This window comes from Coccinella septempunctata, chromosome 3 (genome assembly GCF_907165205.1).
Source record: "Coccinella septempunctata chromosome 3, icCocSept1.1, whole genome shotgun sequence".
Taxonomy (NCBI): Eukaryota; Metazoa; Arthropoda; class Insecta; order Coleoptera; family Coccinellidae; genus Coccinella; species Coccinella septempunctata.
The window spans coordinates 42,041,745-42,058,643 of NC_058191.1; the positions used below are offsets into that span (position 1 = coordinate 42,041,745).

Below are 16,899 nucleotides of genomic sequence, written 5' to 3' on the forward strand. Positions count from 1 at the left end.
CCAGTTTTGTTGTTGTGATATTTAGTCTCATTTTGATGTTACCAGTATTTTTTATTACTCAACTTTGTTAAAACTTACTTTTCAACGTTTTTTATGTTTTTTTAAATATATGTTTCGTCTTTTTTAATTTTTGAAAAGAACAAAACCCACTTCCCCCTCGAATCAACAATTTCTTCTAAAAAAGGCGATATCAAGGAATAATTCAATACAAAAGAGTAATGTTCGAAATGTTTCATTTATTATTTTATTTGTTCAGAAAGATTGAATTTATTTTGAGAGATATAAAATTGTACAAATATTGAGTATCATTTTTGAGCTAATTTTTAATGTTAATATGATTTGTGCAATGGAAAAATTCAAAGAATTCTGTTGACTTAAGGAAGAATTTTTAGTGATGACACCCTAGGCGAGTGCAATATTTGATTGGAAGATTTAACGACTTCAACAATAGTATAAGTACTCTAACAAAATGACTTATATATAAGATATAAACTAAGAATAAATTAAATTCAATATATACATATACATGGAGAAATTTTCAGAATATCACTTCATCTTCTTCATCTCTATTTAAAGGATCACCCTTCAAGAAAGAAATGATGAGGCTGAAATAAACGGAGGTTTTAATTTTTGCATACCTTGGATTTTAGATCTACGTACCAGTAAAGATAGAGGAAGAAGAACAATAAATAATATCCTAAGTGTATCATACAGTCTCTCATATGGTTCTTCAGTTGTCCCCTATTGTGTATTTCAGTGGGATCGAAAACTCCAAGATTTCCACTAGGCACAGATATAATCTCGTAGCCACACCAAAGTGCCATCGGGAAGTTTATTAACACCAGTAACCAATGTCCATGTACTAGTAATAGGCAAGATAATAGAGTATGTGCTATAAGTTTTGGAAGCATCCACTGATTCAGTTTCGAGCAACATTGTTGAGCGTTTAAGTAATCACATTCTAAATCTGAAAGCGTTATCACCTGTGAAGAGTTAAGGAAAAAACATATTAATTCGTACTGTATCAAAGAATCAATTCGTGGTAAAAGGATACAAAATATATCAGAAGAAAAAGTATCGCTCCGGTATCTATTAGGGCTAAAATGAATAGGAAAGGTTCAGAAAGGAACATTTCGAAAAGATTTGTTTATATGTTGTTGATTGAGGTTAACTTTTCTTCCTGCCACCTGGTATGTTTTCTGTGGTCCTGTCATGTGTTTACTTGGTCGTCGTTTTTTATCAGAAATCCAGAATGTGCAGGACCGGAATAAGTTATTCGCGCGAAAATTCTTTTTCTGAAACCAGAACGGAAGTGCATATTGTCGTAGCTGATACAGTTTGAAGAAAACCTTGAGATAATCATCTGCTGAAAAGTCGTTTCACAGAGTTGTTCTCCAGTTGCATTGTGCAGTTTAGTTTTTTCTTTATAGCTCTTTCGGATGTAGAAAGGCGTTTTTCAAATCATAAGGTCCTTCTGTTTTTAATTTTGATAAAGGTAGTCTTTCGTTCAGCAGCGATTTTCTCGAAACTGGTTATAGAGATGCGGAAAAATGTCGAAAAAAAGGTTCAAAAAGTTTGCAAACAAAACAAGGAATTAATTTTAAAATTTGGAATACCTACACCAGTAGCTCAATTCAAAAAAATCCAGAGGAGATAAAGACGTCTATGGCACAAATATGTCTATGAGCTTTAAAGGAAAATGTTGATCTTCAACTTTAATAAACTAACCTGTCATGAAATTATTATATTCAATTTGACACACTCTGTATATTTCATGTCCGCATTGGCCTGGCAATTTATGAATACTCTTTCAATGTAAATTTCACATTCCATTGCGTTACGCATATATGTTGTAATTGCGACATTCTTCATCATTTTATTGAATACCCGCCGCTTCATCTAGTCATATTTCCCAATATTTCATTTCTAGATATGTATGTCGTCTTTTCATGCATTGTGAAACGATCTATTCCTACTAAATCCATTCATACGAATCAGAAGTTAGAACATGGAATTAAATTTTTAAGTGTTAAACCAGTTCTAACTTTCTAATAACATTTTTGTACTATTACCTAGTTTCTATTTTGTCACAAAATGATCCATTGGTTTAGGACCACTGCTCTAGGATGTAATTCACCTTCTACACGAAATACTACAATTTACCCTTCCCCACTACGTTTCCCGGTAAACCCCGTTTTCATGAATGATTTTATGGCCACTTCCGCCCCTGCAAACTTAAAAATTTCACCTGTAAATACCGCCATTGTGAAGTACTTCAAGAGCGTTTTTATTATCCGCTTCCTGCTCTGCAAGAAACACCTCGGTTTGCCCCAGTCATTGAGCAAAAATTTTTATTGCACCCTATAAATATGTACGTAAGTCACCTGTATTTGAAGATTGTCTCAATGGACGTTCACAGGTAGAGCCGAAGTGATACTTGACAAATCTGATTTTCACCCCTGTACAGTGTCATTGTGCTGGCATTCAAGAACCACTTGAGACTCATAAAGGGATGTCGTAAAACTACCCTGGAAATATTAACATTTCATTCTCGGCGTTCGGATAGAGGTTCTTTGATGGATGGACCCCAATATGCGAATAAGGACACGTATTTCGATTGTCGATTGTTGGTTGATGTATCAAGAGTAATTCTTTTCCAGAAAAATATTGAAAGAACATCACTTCAACTTCAGGTTTTGCCTCGAAAAACCGATAATAAGAAAAATATGCGCGGAAAAGAATATAGGTACGCTGGTCGAACGTTGACTTCCTAAAAAGTTGGGGTTAGTTAAAAAACTGTCAAGACCGAACAAAAGCACCGAGCTCAATGAAATTTCGAGATTTGTCAACGGAAGAGTTGTTCCTTCAGAATATGTATCACATTCAGATCTGCGATGATTCTCTTGGAAGATATGCTACTCTAAAGTTGACTTTCGTTTCGAAAAATTCCCAAAAAGATGGGGTCAGTTGAAACTTCCTCCAGACCGAACGGTTCTGTCGAAACTTATGAAATTCTCAGATCTTTTACTAGAAGAGTTGGTCTTTTAGAATATGTACCACATTTAGATCTGCGATAATTTTCCTGGAAGAGAAACTACTCTTAAAGTTGACTTTCGTTTCGAAAAATTCCCAAAAAGATGGGGTCAGTTGAAACTCCCTCCAGACTGAACGGTTGTGCCGAAATGGATGAAATTCTCAGATTTATCACTACACGAGTTGCCCTTGCAGAATATGTATCACATTCAGATCTGCGATAATTTTCCTGGAAGAAAAACCACTTAACATAAAGTAGACTTTCGAAAAATTCCCAAAAAATTAGGTTCAGTTAAAACTTCCTCAAGACCGAACGTTTGTGCCGAGATGGATGTAATTCTCAGATTTATTACAAGAAGGGTTGCTCTTTCAGAATATGTATCACATTTAGATTTACGATAATTTTCCTGGAAGATATGTGATTCGAAAGTTGACCTTCGAAAAAATGCCCAAAAAGATGGGGTCAGTTGAAAGTTCGTCTATCTATCAGCTTGAAATTTCTGAGCAAACTTGTAGAGACAGGTAGTTCCCTTATGGCTGAGTGTTTCACACAGGACTCTAGCCTATTCCTTCAATATTCCATCAGCAAGGTCAAGATCGCATTAGCAAGTTACTTTGCACCTAAGCACGCTCTAGTCAAGAACAAATGGAGGCGGATTACGCCTTAGCATCTGCATTCTTCGCCCCTGGCAAAAAACCCGCAGCTTTCTTCGCTCCTTCCACTCTCCACCAACTGTCTCAATCCATCAACCGATGCATTATTCAGGAAAATCTGGATTTTTTGCGATCGTCCGCCATTAAACATCCCGCCATTTCGTAACCCAATGCCCAATCATCAACGGCGATGTCCAGGCTCACCAATAAGCCTCCTATGAGATATCGTACCTATATAATACATGCAAATTTATCAAGAATGGTCTATGGATGATTGATGCAAAAAGCAGACTAGACTAGCTATCGCCATACTCCATGGTGATGGAGATAAGCGAGGAGAACCTGCCCGTGGTCGAGTCTCTCGCTTCAGTCGTCAACCAGAGAGCGAGTTCAATAATTAGCGGTTCAATCTGTCCGCTCTTCTTGAATAGTCTCATTACTTTAGAAATAAGCAGTGCGTAGGCGGTGATATCCTAATTTACGCCAAACGAGATACTCGGATATTCAGTGTTTTTTGTGCTATGACCATTGAGATCTGTGCGGAGTATGCCCTTTTAACGATCTCCCGCGGCGTTAGACATGTAGTGAGTGGCTTTTCAGTGTTGGACACTCTCGACCCGGCCCAGAAAATCAGGATTTTTGGTCGATTTCACGTCAAAAGGTAAACCTCCATCCCATATGGACGTTTTTAAGCCGAAACTTCGCTCAAATCGTGGAAAAAGTATCGGGTATTCCAGTCCGCGGTTTCCGACGTTGTCGTTTATGTACATTCTTGAGAATTCTTGTCGGTTGAACTCTGCCGGTTGATGATGATGACGAGGAACACTGGATTATGCCAGGGACCTGAGAAATTGGCCTTTTGGACTGGCTGCTCTGACGCGTCGTTCTATCGTAACATTTTTGACCCTTACCTTAGCATTGAAATGTTCCGAGTGTTTCGATTTCTTGCGTGACCTAAAATTCCGATTCAATCCACCAATTCCGGTATTCGAACAACGAGAGTTTTGGTCGCTGACTCTCCGATTTTCGGCAGAGAAAATATGATCGCTCTTATAAGGTTGTTCACGACCTAATTCGCTGAAATTCTTATAATAATACCTCTTTTTTTACACTCAAGATCAGCAGTTCGAACAAATATGATTTCTTCAATGAATACCTTCATTTCATAAAAAAACACCAATTCAATTGGTTCTTTCAGAGTGTCATTCAGTTTTATAAATACCTAATTCTGAATCAAGCCCTTATTTGATATCTCCAAGTTCCAAACCATGAAATATCAAAAGTATATCACTATTGTATATGTAGAATAGCCCATATAAACGATTATTAGGAAGATTAGCTTACTACTCAACTATCAAATCCCATTTTAACTGAATTAACTCTAGTTCATATTGAAAAGTTTTCAAACTGAGTAAATTTCGAAGCTGCAATTGATTTGGTTGACAATGTTTATCTCACACAACCCACGAAAATGAATGAAATATTATTATTTTAATGCATTTTACCTCAATTTTCAAATGCTAACAACTTGTGTATCAATTGCAAGAACTGCGAGGATTGTTTTCCTCCAATTTCGTGAAAAATGTCTTGTATTCATCTACGGTATACCTTCATAATAATTCTGTAGCTAGTGCGAGCAAAATTTATAAGTCCCATGAAGTTTAAGTGTTTCTTTTTGGGGCAAAATCATCTTTACAATTCTGAACTCCAGTCGACTCATTTCGAGGTTTGGAAAATGGAGGGTTAAACATGATAATATTTATGAGTGTTGCTGTATTCATCAAACCCTGAATAAGTATTGTGTTTCGTAATACTTAAAACAAAAGCTTCAACAACATGAGCTTAGCTCAGTCACCTCCTTTGAGAATTAATATGCTATTAACTAGCAATGGTCTTCCAATATTAGGAAACTTAAATTTTTCCTTCAATTTCAATATAGAATAGTTGTAACTGAAATATCTGGTATGCTGTATAGATTTCAGATTATTGAAACTGTTTTCCACATAACAATATTTCTGCATCCTAGAATAACTTGAAAGTTGCTACTTGTTTGTCACAAATATCATTTGATTTCAAACAACTGTGTGAAACCATAATCGGACACCTAATAGGTATTTTAAATTTTGTCCATTCCAAAAATTAAATGGCTATTTAATCAATTTTCCATTCTTAATTGGTATAAAATGAATACCTATTCCTTTCATATTTATTACATTAATATCGTAACTTTTAATTAACACTCATACTTTCATAATAATCTCCCTCAAAACTGCTATAGATATGTGGAAAATTATCCAAATATATTTTCAAAGGTTCCAAGAGCTGAAAACACAACATTTTATTCGCCTTATTCAACATCAACATTATAATAATAATCATAATTATTTGATCTGAAAAGTTTCTTGAGCATCCAAAATATTTTTTCGTTTTTTCTACTCAAACTTCCGACATCCATCGAATTTTTTTTCACGGAAATATTCAACAAATTACTGATCGATTAGAAATATGATAACCTTGCTCTCATTAAGAAATCCTTGAACTTTGAGTGGAATTGGGAAGTTGAGTCTTACATTGAAATTGATCAAATATTGAAATGGGTTAATTTTGTGAAACAGACTTCTATTTCTAAGGTTGATTCGGAGAAGAAACCTTCATATAAATTGGTTGAATTTGATTAAAACGCGTTTGGATGATGTATTTTGGACTGTAGTCTCAAGAGATTACTGCAAAGCCCAGTTTACATTTCTTTTCTACTGGTCTAAGGTAATTCCATAACTGTTCTCATCAGGGATGGAGTTGTGTTGCTCTGACGAGTTCAAACAAGATCGAAACCATTGTCAACATCAACTCTTCCTTGACGAGACAGTCTTTCTTGGGCACACTAAGTAATGGTGTATAGTTAGTCGGATTTAGATCGCAAAATTTGCGGATTTTTAAAATCCACAAGTGTTTTTCTCTGTCAATAATTTCTTGTGGGTTTCTGGATTTTCTTTACACTTGAATTCTGGTGTAGTATCACAGAATATTGAGGCATAAATTAGAAATAGTGTTGCCAAATGTTCCAATCAAAATACTAGTTGCTGTTCAAAATGCATAATTAAAACACAACGCATGAAATTAGTCGCAATTGATTAAATTCCATTATAGACCCTAGAGTACACCCGAATATCCTAATAAGTTAGTCATCTCATAAAGAATTCAACGGGTATGGCTCACTCAAGACTAATTATCAGAATGAACATTTAAAACGAGACGGATATGTCCCAGTAACCAAAAACGTCTTGTTTATATCAAATAATAATGTCGGCAAGTCATCTTTATGCACGATGAAGTGGCGCTCAAAGAATGGTTATGATTATGAATTACAATCATCTACCTGATCAAACTGTCGACCACAATACAGCAACATATCTGTTGAGCAGCATGCTTCGTACTTTAATCATGATTAGCATTCAAATTCAACATCAGTGAATGCAGGTACTGAAAACGGAGTTTATGTGGCGTCTATTTTCTACAAGGAAATTATATATTTCAAACCGCAGAATGTTGTGACTAATCCATTTTTCCGAGTAACGAACGATTTCCGATTATTTCTATGGCACAAATAGTAGGGCGTTACTTGAACTGGACATCCGACTGTCAGGTTATGATTTAGGTTGAGACGTTTTGTTATTGACCGACGCGGAAACCCATCTGTATACGAATATTCTGATTCTGAACAGGTTTACCCTTACAATATAAAATATATTCAACGAGGACATGAATCAATATAAAAGTTTTTCTTCCTCAAATGGATTTCAGATTTCTGGAGAAAGAAAACCTCAGGTCGTCGAGGATCTTTCGTAGAAAAGCTCTTCGCTGTTCTCTATAATAACATATATTTCTATTGTGTAATTATCAGCGAACTATTGCTTATAAATACGAGGGTATGGGTGATTCACATAATTGTTTAAAAAATCCGACCGTTTCCAGGAAAAATTTGAATAATTATCAATTAAACTTAGAGTTAGTCATTGTGGAACACTGTATTTACCGTTTGGTGAGCGGAAATTTGATTGAAAGGGACAAGTATGCCACGATTTGTCTTGAAAAACCATAATCCAAGGAATTCCATAAACATACCGAGGTAATACATCTTTGTTAATCATTGCTTGTTCTTTTATTTCCGAACTACCATGATTTATATCAACTCAATGAAAGTTTGTGGTCAAAAAAAGGAGTCCTGGACCTGTGAAAGGTACATAGGTACCATCCAACAAGCCAATGAACGCAGTATGTCAATAAGAGCCATCTGACCGAAGTTTGTAGGTCTCATTGATCCATTCCTGATTCTTATCAAGGCTAAAAATTTCGATTGCTTCATTGCTAACGAACGCTCAGTCCTGCTGGACACTTCTCAAGTGACCACCTGTTTCCATTTAATGAAATACCACGTCTAATGTGATGGAGCTCTTCAAAATGTGGTAGCATTTCAGTAGCAGTTATCACACCAAATATTACGGTATATTGTTAAACTATAGCGGTATTCTTGTTAAACACACTCGGTGTACAATCAACGTTTCTGCTGCCTTGGGCCATCGATGACTCTTTTCGATATAAAGGGTGTTCCAACGAGATGCACACATTAATTGAATCATGAAATGAAGAAGTATAGGTTGATGTTTACATCACGAATATAATAAATGGTATTGTACTTGAATAGTGAATTTTTCCTAAGGGAAATTCGATTTTGCTCACTTTTTCTTATTTTATAGATTGTTTTATGTCCAATTATAGTAGATGAACCAAAAAAGAGACTGTAACGAATTTAACAGATGCGTTAATGGATGAGGAATGAGTTTATCCCCACGGTCTTTACGTTGGTGATAATTTATCCAGGATTTATCCTCATTCCATTTGCAAATGTATTCATACACGTAATTTCGTTATAAAGGTGTGTTGTAAAATAAATTCGACATATATCCAAGGTAGTGGTAGAATCAGTGTCAGGATCGGCTTGAGAAATTTGGTCATTTTTATTTCACTCAACAACTTATTTGTATGGTGAATACCAGATAGGGTGAAGTTAAACAGATAATCACCCAACTGAAGATGCTATTTTGATAGTGAAACACGTGTCGTGGTTAAACAGCCCATATTAGTGAAAATCATAATTCAAATAAGTTCTAGATCAGTACTCCTTGAACTTTTATCAACTAATCTTCTTGATTTCATGGCTAGAAGATATGGTACAATGAAACTTATCCTTTTCTACTCTTCGTAATAACCATATCTTTGATTTTGATTGAGAGGTTTTTCACTTTCATTCTTCAAATTCAGGTCAGAAACATCTAATGAGTAGAAAGAACAATTGTTTTTATCGGTAGTCTTTACGGTTGATAACTGAGGGTACTGTATTTTACGCACACGTGCGTCCTAAATTTTGGCTCGTGTGCACGATTTATCGAAACATTCTGAGATACTTTGGCTTTCAAACAATGAAAAACGATAGGAAAATTATTCTCCAAAGAAGTCTGCAAGACTCAAAGTGAACAATTCGAGAGTTTCAAAGTGAAAATAAACAAATTCGAACAATAGTTTCCCATGTTAATTCTTCGAAATGTTTCACTTACCTATTCATTTGGTATTCAACAGAATATCAGTCCTCAAGCCTACACAGTTATCATTTATTAATACGAAACTATCAGTCTGACAGGCTGATTGGAGAGCGATATTTTCTTAGTAGAGGGTGTAAATAAATAGTGGCGAAAACATTTCTGAGAATTTCGATGTCAAAATGGCAGTTTCAGGTGTATGAAGCTGGACCAGATACAGAAAGATCCAGAAGAGTATCTACATGATTAGATGACCAAAACGGCCCAACACAGGGCCGTACTCGACCTGAAAACCCCTTCCAAGCACAAAATCACCTCCTCCCAAAATTTTTTGGGACTTGCGATTCGCTCCAGGCCGGGCCTGATAGCAATGTGAAGCATGTGTAAGAGAAGTATTGGTGAAACTTCCTCGTAGCAACGCAGTTAATACTTTAAAGTCTCATACATATGCAAGCTGATAAACATTCACTGGAAAAGTTACCGCGCAATGACATTAATTGAGAGAACAGATGTCTACAATCCTACCAAACTGGTTGCAGGGGCCTGGGGCCATTCCAACGCTGTAGTGTACTCCTCTCGCTTGTGGATCTGGACCTGGGACAGCCTCGATTGGCTCCATCTCGTCTCGACGGACCAACTTTTCCGAATGCAGAAAATGTTAAAGTTCTCGTCGAATTAAACGATCTCTTTGGACCCTGATATGTTCTGTGGGTGTTTATGCTCTGAAATAAATTTTTTAGATGGATATACCTCTGTTGTATCAGCAGGAATTACCCAGAAAAAATTCTGGACATCGTTTGGTCCTTTCGTACGGCCCTGTATCGCTTGAAACAGGGGAAAATCCGATTTCTCATCCCTCAGTTCTAATTCTCACCATAAATTACGTTTCCTAACTCATAATATCCTATTACTGTAAGTGGACAACTTTTGTCTTCCCATTTTCGTGGGAACTACCTGTGTTGTTTCTCTTTCACGTTCTTATAACGGCAAAAATATTGCCCTTTCACTGAACACGCACTTGTGTAATGTTCCCGACAGAAGACGCTTCAAACCAGGTTTGTCCCAGGTCAGGTATTTCCAATATTCCACAAATATATGGAGTACTTGCTTATTCATACTAAAAACTTTTTTGTTCTGACAATGGGTTGGTCCCTTTGTTGAGGGATCAAAGTCGAGTGTACTTAACATCTCTGGGCAGGTAGCCTAAGCTGGCACGCTTCCACAACAAGTATTTGGGGCATGTTTTTATGAATGGATGGAGTACCACGCGGTCTAGATGAATTGAGGATAAAGGAAAGATTATCGGGTTTGATTGTGACAATTCCAAGGGAAGGAGCGAGTTGTTTTCGAAAGTGTGCTCATAATCGATTCCTTTTCTTCTCTAGGGAATAGTGGAAAGTTCAGACAATGGTTTACGATGATATCCGTCTATTTGAGTGAAGGGAATTAGGTCAGCCTGCTTGTTTCCCTGATCTGGATCTTATTGAATATTTTTGTGAAATGGTTACAGAACAACTAATTCTAGAATTCTTTGAACAATGAAAGGGTTTTCCTGTGAAGAAGTCTCATATATACAGGGTGAGTCTTTGACTCGTAAAAATATTTTAACGGTAGATTCTAGAAGTCGAAAGGAACACTTTTTTCCTTTACCATTTTTTTCGAATCGGCTCGGTTTAAAAGATACAGGCTGTAAAACAACCATAAAAAAATGATATTTTTAGTTCTATCCCACAAACGGCTTCATCGAATGATATGAATTTCGGAATGTAGTTTTTCATTTATTTGGTGAATCTTTTTCGAACACAAGATATCATCCACGTCTTCCAGTTTTATCATTATGACCATTACGTACCATAAAAATACCGAAAATTCAAAGAACCCAACTCTTGAAACTAAGTTGGACGATATCTAATAAATATTTGAACGTTTTATAAAATAGAAGTATGCTTCATATTTTCTCGTATAAAGCTCCATTTTTGAGTAATTTGATTTTCAAAGATTTAAAAGAATCTGTGAAATCTGGAGAATTGGATAATTTGGCTGAATACAACTCTGTTTAAACGATTCTGAAGGTAATTTTGTTTTTCCAGAGGTGGCACAGCTTATTATGTAAACTTGAACCGTCTATCCCCGTATTTCATAAAGCTTGATCTGGGAATCAACGCTTGATTGACAAATAGACGTCAATTTGTTTTCAATCCATAATTCAGTAATGATCATTCAGAATATCCTTCTCGCAACAAATTATGATGTTTTTACGTCCATTCGATTATTCTCAATTGCTACTTCTTTAATATACTCAGAAATGGAAAGGTTTCAGTGATTTCGTCTTAGAAGTCGAGTGACTGTCAAATAGTTGATCTGACAATCAAAGTTTTTTGAAACCCGCTTAAAGACTCATACATTATAGACGATTGCGTGCTTGCATTCAGGCAAAAGGTGGATATACAGATTATTACGCTGTTTTAAGAGCCTTCAATACCTTCAATTGAACAGACAACGTAGGTAGCGCTGATTTAAAACCCAAAAATATTTTGACAAGCTTCGTAACCTCACTTAGAGTGTGGAAGATGTCAAATTTCCATGGCCGACCAACTGTATTTATAAGAGCATAAGCTAAGAGTCACAGAAAATGAAATATTTGATTATTGGGCTATCAAAATGAAACCCTTCACATCTGCCGATGCAACTCTGCCCTGCTCCTTTCGTTTTGAACACGTACAACTTAAAACCTCCGTGGCATTTCCTAAGTACGGTTAGTAAAGTTGAAATAATAAAGATAATTCCTGCTTTCCGGCGAACTTGGCTGGAATAGCGTCATGCTGTCTAGCAAAGAGAAAATTTTAGATAGAGGTCATCCATCTACATTCACGTTAACTGCCAGTTTATTTCCCCACACCGCCTGAACCTTAACATTTACCAGGCGCGTTGAGATTTCTATTATATAAATACATAAATTTATATTCGAAGTGTTGCCCGATGGAAACCTTGTCTGTCAGTTATATCGAGTGTTTATTTTATTCATTTTATTCAATGTTGTTTCGATATTGTACCCAATACTATTAGAGAGGAATATTGATTGGTGTATTAATTCTTGGCCATTTGCTACGGGCTCAGGATGGTCTTGAAGAGTTTATTGACCACTGTACGTCTTCCGCGACTTCCCAACGTATATTCGGTCAGTCGAATTCAGAATTTTGAACAGAGTAAGCTCTCAAAAATATAGCTGCTGGACGCTTCCATCATGAAATAAATTTTAGAAATGAAGGTTTCATTCGGAACAAAACCTTCATCTTGACAGCTGTCACATTGAGAGCTGTCATTTCTTGACAGATGATAACTAAACAACGCATCTGTAAGTTTGTTGTTGGACCATCAAGAGAGGCTCTTGATCAACAATTGATCGAGATCACTTATAGATTTCTGTTTATTCGACCATTTTTATCTCATCAACAGTATGCCTCGAAGTCTGTTTAGGGATCACCCAAGTGCTAACTTCAGCCAGTCTTTCAAGCCTAAAATATCTCATATTGTCAATTTTCTACCCCCAGTATTCTTTAAAAAATAAACAAGAATATTAACTGAACATTCTCTGGTATCTGATTAAAATAAACTTCTTGATAGAGGGTCAATGATCCCTATCAGTTGTTGAGGAGTGTACTTGGACTTTAACATATTTTGTGTGCTTCTACAGTAGGCCAGGAACATTTCAAAACTTCCTCATGCCCCTTATAGTTCGGTGATTTGTTTCACTCAATAGATGGGGTTTCAAAATCTTCAATTTCACATTCAGATCAAGTTGTTTTCCATGATGTTTGTCGACCACTCAGATTTCTTCCCATATTCAAATTGGGATCTAGAGAGGCTGAAGAATTTGATACGATGCCTAGTTACAAGAAGAAATATTGAAATGGCCTCTGGAAAACAAAACCAGATATGACAGAAACGTGGACAAAAGAAATACAGATATCACGCTGGGAGGGTTATGTCGAGATGTATACACAGAGGCGCGCTTACAAGGATGTCGATTGGTAACACTGAATAGAAGAGAAATGATCATAGTGAAGGTCCACTGAAAGCCAAGATTTCAGGTTTTGAGAGACCCCCGAGAATACGCAGCCAGTTTCACACAAGGGTTCATAATACAATATCAAATATATCTGCCTCTCTTTGACCCAGATTCAAAAGATACCTACACTTATAAGTGCCATGGGATACATGATTAGAAAAGGAAGATTATTATTTTATACATGTGAGAATAAGAGCTCTTAAGTTTACGAATTCAGCTCGAAAAAGCTCCACAACAGTTTCTGCAAAAGTTGTACCGGAAATTGATCCCTTTTTGGTCTGAGTTGACATAACTGTCCTCTGTCTTCAAGTCAAATTAGAGCCATAGAGAAAGTCTCTGGTTTGAGCGTTATCTGCCAATTTATCCTTAAGATTCTCTCACTCTTTTGGCAATCTCTTTGTGGTTTCTTCACAAAATAAACGTGACTTAACTCAAGATTCACGATAACTTGAGGAAATGTATCCTCATTGAAGGTTGAATTCGGTGGTATACACCTTCAGTACGCTAAAAGCAAAAGTATTCCATCGAATAACCAGGAAAAGAGCCTTCACAATCAGATGGTTATCCGTGGACACAATCGGATAACAAACATCCGAAGCCACCAGCATATCCCTCAAGTAATCTGATACCATACTACCAACTCCACGAAACAAAAACAAAGCAACGAAAGCGATACGACTGCTCCCAGTTGGTATTTATAGAGAGATACATCTCGGTTGGAAATTGAAAAGATAACATCTCCGCCACTGGTGGTTGCTTCACTGATTGAAGATAAAAAGATACAGGTGTGCATCTCCGAGTCACGTGTGGCCGAGCCGTGGGATTGCTGTTGGTAGACCTGGCAGCGCCTTGGTTGTTCCATTATGGGATACTGGTACTTTATAATGACCCAAAGTGTGCATTCGGCGTGTTTTAATCGGTGGAAAGCAACCCTTTGTTGGCAATACTCGATACTTCCCTGACCTCTACCCTTTGTTTCCTCAAATATGGAACAATATTTACAATGATATGTTTTGCTACAACACGTCAAAAAACATCTATTCTATTGGCAACATGCTTTCTCCATAGATCGGTTCAATATGAATATATCCTGATTGTTATTGGCTGCTTAAAAATGAGACCAATTTAGAACCAGATGTCAGTTCGAAAGCCACAAATAGCTGGAAGGGGCTATCTTATTAGTCGATCAGATTATGTAACGCCATTTATTTTTGGAACGCTTTGGATGTAATTCTCCTACTGGAAGTTTCTCAATGCCTAAAAATATTTTGCAACGTTTTTTTCACACTCGACTCGAGATATAAACAAGCCATTAATTGGTATGCATAGTAGTCTTGTATCTATTCCTGATATTCTAGTTTTGGAATATTGGAGGCAGTTTAGAATAGGAACGAGTAATAATGATTTATATCTCGGTAATCGATTTGCTGTGAGGGTTTGTGTGGCACAGAGGCGGTTTAAGGAGCGAAGAAAACCCTATTGAACTTCAAAGTCAGTAATTGTCATGCAATTGAAACAATAAAATGGACTTTCTGTACCATTGGACATCTGCTTGGTTCTTATCTTAGGTCTTAGTTCGTAGAAAGCTTACAGAAACACCATCAGGAGCTAGGAAAGTCCAAGAACGTTTCAGGAGATGAGCTGAAGGAAGAAGGAGAAGCATATTTCTCCAGTTCGTTTCATCACTCAAAACGCTTTCATCTTCAATACCACTATAATTCACTTTGAGTCGGTTGTTTTCCCAGTCGTACATAACTATTCAGCCAATGCCAGACAAAATGGTATCCTTATAACGAGCCATAGGCGATCGAAATACCAAAGAGTTACGATGTTTTCAAACGAAAATAATATCCTTTTAATAACAATCGAACACAAACACCTGTTAGCTACTACTGCTCGTAGTAATAACTCACATTTTTACAGCGTTTCGCCGTTGCAAGACGTAAAGTTATTGTTTGTAATAATATCCCATATCGTCTGAGGCATAGCCATGGCATAATGATTGCTGTACGTATACCATGAATTCGTCGAAAATAAACATCGATCAGACTCGAGTTCCACGATGTTCGAGGTTGGGTTTTGTGCATACTTTTGTTGGAGTACCCTCAAGGAGATGGCAGAAAGTCAGTTCTATTTTATCGAACAGAGTGGTATGAAATCAAAGATAAATAGATCTCGGTATGAATCAAAGAAATTCTATGAACAAATTGTAATCAAGTGAGTTTTGGAAGAATTATCATGTGTCAATAATGGACACTGTTAAATTCATTATCTGCCAGTAGTTTTCTCGAAGAGATTCTGGTGGAATTGAGTTAGGTACTCGTTAAATAAAATGTGCCGGGAAAAACTTGTGAATTCAGTTCTGGGGAACCAGCTATACTCAACAAATCCACACGATACACGTATAACTGTTGAGTGTATTGGCATGCGCAGTTTTGGACGCTGGGGACTTGCTCTGGATCCTGAGGAACAGCTTTAGACTATGTAGAATAGCTTTGGGTCATAGCTTTAGACGCTAAGAAGTAGCTTTGGACCCTGTGGAATAGCTTTGGATACTGGGTAATAGCTTTAGACACTAAGGAATAGCTTTGGACACTGGGGAATAGCTTTGGACGCTGGGGTATAGCTTTTGACGTTGGGTAAGTGTTCTGGCCTCTGCGGAATAGCTTTGGACCTTGTGGAATAGCTTTGGATTGTGGGTAATAGCTTTAGACCATAAGAAATAGCTTTGGATTCTGTGAAATAACTTTGGATCCTGGATAATAGCTTTAGACGCTAAGGAATAGCTTTGGATACTGAGGAATAGCTTTGGACACGGAGGAATAGCTTTGGGCGTTGGGTAATAGCTTCAGACGCTAAGAAATACTTTTGGACCCTGTGCAATAGCTTTGGATCCTAGGAAATAGCTTCAGACGCTAAGAAATTTGGCTTTGGACTCTGGGGAATAACTGTCAACACTGAGTGGTATCTTTAGAGGCCAGAGAATGGTTTAGGATGTTGGGAGAAGGATTTGGGCGGTTTGGGGAGGTGAACAATCATACAGTTGATAGTCAAACGGCCCTGTGCTCCGAAGAGATTCGAACCTGGGTGGTCAATACGGCCCTGTAGGGTCCGAGCCGTTCTCCGGAATATCTCTCATCTTATTGAGCCGCATAATAAATCAGAGCTGCTAGTCCGATATTAATTGAAATATCCGGTTACCTGCCCTTATCAAAATTAACCCATTGTTTGTTTCTGGTGCCCGCACCGAACCATAAACAATTTCTCGATCGTTAATGTTTTTATTCTATGAAACTGAAGAATGCAATTAAGGGGAACCTATTAAACCAGGTGTACACTGATTCGGTCGAGCTTTGGGACAGCTCCGACAGAGGCTGTAATGGAACACGCTGATATTTGATAGAGCATCGGCAGTTAGGTGTCTTTGAACTCTAGTCGAATATACTTGATGATATCGAGAGATGGTTTGAGCATCTAGAAAAACTTTTGGAAAGAGGAGATTTCATCCCAAAACAACGCTTTCTGCTTTCTTTTCTCGTAGTTTTGTAA

At 37.0% G+C, this 16,899-nt stretch overlaps 2 protein-coding genes across 2 annotated transcripts in view; one reads left to right on the forward strand and one right to left on the reverse strand.

Moving 5' to 3' along the window:
• Positions 1–216: 216 nt before the first annotated feature.
• On the reverse strand, positions 217–1,196 carry LOC123309491 (protein cornichon homolog 4). Its single transcript, XM_044892642.1, has 3 exons — positions 1,055–1,196; positions 661–983; positions 217–605 (listed from the first exon to the last, which is right to left on the reverse strand). Exons 1-3 carry the CDS (start codon positions 1,130–1,132, stop codon positions 539–541), a joined length of 468 nt encoding a protein of 155 aa, XP_044748577.1. The 5' UTR covers positions 1,133–1,196; the 3' UTR covers positions 217–538.
• A 2,781-nt stretch (positions 1,197–3,977) lies between these two features.
• Positions 3,978–16,899, forward strand: part of LOC123309993 (protein decapentaplegic) — a 29,961-nt gene continuing 17,039 nt past the window's right edge. Inside the window, exon 1 of the mRNA XM_044893331.1 lies at positions 3,978–4,348. The gene's annotated coding sequence lies outside the window, so the exon portion shown is untranslated. The remainder of the gene's footprint in view (positions 4,349–16,899) is intronic.